Raw genomic sequence first — 3,963 nt, 5'->3', positions numbered from 1 at the left:
GGGTTTGCAGGGTGTTCAGTGGGCCGTGAGGATTAGTCGTGGTGCGCGTAAGCTGGCCCGGACACCCCATGTAAAAAAAAAAAAAAGAATAAAATAAATTAACATTCCAAGTCAACTCATCCTCCCCCTTCCCCCGCCGCCCTCCTCCGCCAACAAAATAAAATATGTTGACAGAAAAAGTCAATCTTCCCCCGCCGCCCTCCTCCGCCAACAAAATAAAATATGTTGACAGAAAAAGTCAATCCATCCCGTGAGAGACGTAAAGAAACCACTACGAGGTTGATGACCTTGTAAGTTTTTTAATTATTTAGACAAATCTACAAAAGCAATAAAATACGGCATGCCTGTAGAATTTAGGATGTTTCAAAGATTTGTCAATTAAGCAAAACCAACAATGGCCAACTATAAATGCACACGCACACCCCTCCTTTCGTCTTCACTAATCACCACCATCCTCGAGCCTTGTCCTCCTCTCATCTCCTTGATTTTTTTCAAAAAATTAAAATTATGGCGAAAAGTCCTTCACCTCCAATCCATCTCATAGTTATGTTGCTAGTAACATATTTTTTGTGCACCGTAGGAAAATCAAATGCGTTGACATGCCCACTACCACCTGAACTAGCAACTAAGCTTCATGTTGATCCAGTAGCCATAGATTCAGCATCTACTGATTACGGTAACATAGTCCATAGCGAACCAGCTGCTGTTCTTTATCCATCGTCCATTGAAGATATTCAAAGACTAGTAAAATCCTCATACAATTGTCCCATTCCTTTTGGTATATCTGTTAGGGGAAATGGCCATTCTGTTAATGGACAGGACATGGCTCGTGATGGGGTAGTAGTGGATATGAAAAGTTTGAGAGAAAATAAAACTGGGATCAAAATTAGGGTTTCTAGAAACCATTTATTCGCTGATGTTGGAGGTGAGCAATTATGGATTGATGTGTTACACACCACCGCAGCACAGGGACTTTCACCTGTGTCGTGGACCGACTTTTTGTACCTAAGTGTTGGTGGTACGCTTTCTAATGCTGGAATCAGTGGGCAAACATTTCTGCATGGTCCTCAGATTAGCAATGTTTATGAACTAGATGTTATAACTGGTATGTTTCCCTTGAATATATCTTCACTTTGTTTTTTCAGTAAGAAATAGGCCTAAAAAGAAGAAAAGAAAAGTGGGTTTACTTGATAGCATTGTGTTTTTTCTTGATTCAGGAAAAGGGGAGCTTGTGACCTGCTCTAAAAGAAATAATTCAGATCTATTTGATTCTGTTCTGGGAGGTTTAGGCCAATTTGGGATTATAACTAGAGCAAGGATTGCTTTAAGGTCGGCACCAACAAAAGTAATTATACAAAGCTAGGGAGTTGTGCTTCGCTCTCTCTCCCATTAACAATTTTTCAATTAAGCATGAATGAATGTTTTGACATCTGGTTACATGCCTAATAATGGTGCTAAACTCAAAGAAAGAAAGAGACAGGCATGCTGAATTTAAAAAGTTTCCAACAATTTGAATATTTCGATCAAATCTTAAATATAGGAATAAACTATTAATTAGCTCCAACAATTTGTACAGCCTTTTTAACAAAATGTTCATATGTTGTGCCTGACATGTGGGGATTTTCAATTGCAGGTTAGGTGGTCTCGAGCATTTTACAGTAATTTCTCTGATTTTATCAGAGACCAAGAAAGAATAGTTAGGGGTGGCCACAGAGATGTAGCCAATTATTTGGAAGGTTCACTTGTGTTGGATAATGGCACTCCAACTGAGTGGATAACCTCCTTTTTTCATCCAACTCAGCTCCCTCAAATTATGTCCTTGGTTAAAACATATGGTATCATCTACTGTCTAGAGCTTACCAAGTACTACTTCATAGAAGATATAGAGAGTGAAATAGACCAGGTAATCAAGTTCACCATCATATTAATAATTATATCTCTATCTATATAGTACATTCTATAAGGTTAATTACATGATCTCTCGAAAGTTTGACAAAAACATTTTCACATTTGAAAGATGTCTATGTAATTTCATGATATTTCAAAAGATGTTAATGTTACTCAACATATTTTTAAAACGAAATGACAAGTTTTCAGTCTAATCGATATTCTATTTTATGCAACGAATATTATATAAACTAGATATCAGTTGACATTTTACACGTAGTTCAAGTTAAAAATATGTATTTTCTTGTGAACGTATTTTTCAAAAAGAAAAATGAATAAGTTAGTAGTCACTATCAACAAGTAAAATATGTATTTCTCTTACATACATTAGTTTAATAATGAATCTGGCCATTGTTTTCTTATAGGATTTACAAGAAGTATTCAAACACTTCGCTCATGTTCCTGGTTTCATCGATGCAAAATTTGTCTCCCATCAAGAATTTCTGACGAGAGTCCCAAATGCTGAGAATGAATCACAGACACATCCATGGCAAAATCTATTTATTCCCAAATCTCGAATTTCAGATTTCAATGTAGGTGTCTTGAGAGATATTGTTCTTAAAAGAAACATCACCACAGGACCTGTCCTCTTTTACCCTTTGAACCGACACAAGTAAGTACCCTGTAATAGTATCCTAAAAAAAAAACGTGTGTATATATATATATATATAAATTACATCAACAGTAATAAAAGTTTTCCTTAAAATTTCAGATGGGATGCTCAGTTGTCTGCAGTTATACCAGATGAAGACATCTTTTATACAACATCGTTCTTGCATACAGGTGGGATTGATAATTGGCAGGTCTACGAAGATCAAAATAAAGCAATTATTAAATTTTGTGAAGAAGCTGGTATCAAGATTGTGAAATATCTTGCTGATTATACAACCATAGAAGAATGGATTAAGCATTTTGGCTCAAAATGGACAACTTTTCGAGAGAGGAAAGCAAAATACGATCCAAAGAATATCCTATCGCCAGGGCAAAAAATATTCAATGGCGTTTAGTGTTTGCACTTCTGGTCATAATCATGTATATCAACAAATATCAATTTCTTTTCTGTTTTCTTTTTTATTTTAATTTCTTCACTTCTTATGAAAGCAGAGGAGGAGAAGAGTGATAATCTCCATCATGATGTGAGACCCAATATTTGCTTTTGGCGTCTTGAAGCCGTTCTGTATATTGAAGTAGACATGACAACCACACTTGTAATTCATATGCATAAAGCTAGAAAGCAATTACCAACATTTATATTTGTCCTTAGTGTTAAATTTGAGGTAACAAAAAGTTACTACGGTACTAGAATCTACTTTAAATTTGCGACATTCCTCGAAGCAGCCCTTTTAGTATTCGAAACTCATTTCACCTTTCACGTTGATTACTTTCACATAGCCCAAGCAACTTCTTTAGCTCAGGACTCTGATCATTTGATTGTAGATCAACAATGAGATGGTGGTACTGTATTGCGATGAGTAGGTTTTTTCTATTTAATATTTTGGTATTCAAAAGACTCCAAATCTATAAATAGAGTGTTAATCCAAACTAAACTCAACATATTTAGATTCAGCCATGAATTGAACTCAAATTATCATCAATTTGATAAAATATTAAACCTAATATGTGTAGATTCAGCTATTAATTGAACCTGAATCACTATTAATCCAGTAAAAAAGTAGGTTCAATATATTTGAGGTTCAGTCATAAGGAATTTAATAAGCTGTCAGATCTATTTTTTCTAAGTTTGGCTATACGTCAAACCTAGTTGGACTTAAAGATCTATATTAAACCCATAAAGTTTTATATTCATATTATTTACATGAACTATTTATGTAAGGAATAATCATTTCCCTACATTAATAAATGTATAAAAGATCTCTCAAAGGATTTACCACATTTATCATCTTATTAATAACGTGTAAGGGATACTTGTCCTTCATTAATGATGTCTAATAGATAGTTTTCATCTTGGATAGACCTTGAGGAAATGCTCTTATACTTGTCTAAATGGAAAAACTA

The 3,963-nt window shown here is 34.7% G+C and overlaps 1 protein-coding gene across 1 annotated transcript; it reads left to right on the top strand.

Moving 5' to 3' along the window:
* The first annotated feature begins 456 nt into the window (after window positions 1-456).
* Window positions 457-3,192, top strand: LOC105119115 (cytokinin dehydrogenase 3-like). Its single transcript, XM_011017217.1, has 5 exons — window positions 457-1,105; window positions 1,218-1,345; window positions 1,634-1,903; window positions 2,313-2,560; window positions 2,660-3,192. The coding sequence occupies exons 1-5, from the start codon at window positions 508-510 to the stop codon at window positions 2,952-2,954; spliced, it is 1,539 nt and encodes a 512-aa protein (XP_011015519.1). The 5' UTR covers window positions 457-507; the 3' UTR covers window positions 2,955-3,192.
* Window positions 3,193-3,963: the final 771 nt, after the last annotated feature.

Source organism: Populus euphratica, unplaced genomic scaffold (assembly GCF_000495115.2).
Source record: "Populus euphratica unplaced genomic scaffold, PopEup_1.0 scaffold2479.1, whole genome shotgun sequence".
NCBI lineage: Eukaryota > Viridiplantae > Streptophyta > Magnoliopsida > Malpighiales > Salicaceae > Populus > Populus euphratica.
Note: the sequence above shows the minus strand (reverse complement) of the source record. Positions and strands in the feature narration are given on the sequence as shown.

Coding starts and splice junctions, on each gene's coding strand:
- LOC105119115 (XM_011017217.1), top strand. CDS start 508: ATGGCGAAAAGTCCTTCACCTCCAATCCATCTCATAGTTATGTTGCTA. Junction 1,346..1,633: donor TAAGGTCGGCACCAACAAAA/GTAATTATACAA, acceptor TTTCAATTGCAG/GTTAGGTGGTCTCGAGCATT. Junction 2,561..2,659: donor TACCCTTTGAACCGACACAA/GTAAGTACCCTG, acceptor TTAAAATTTCAG/ATGGGATGCTCAGTTGTCTG.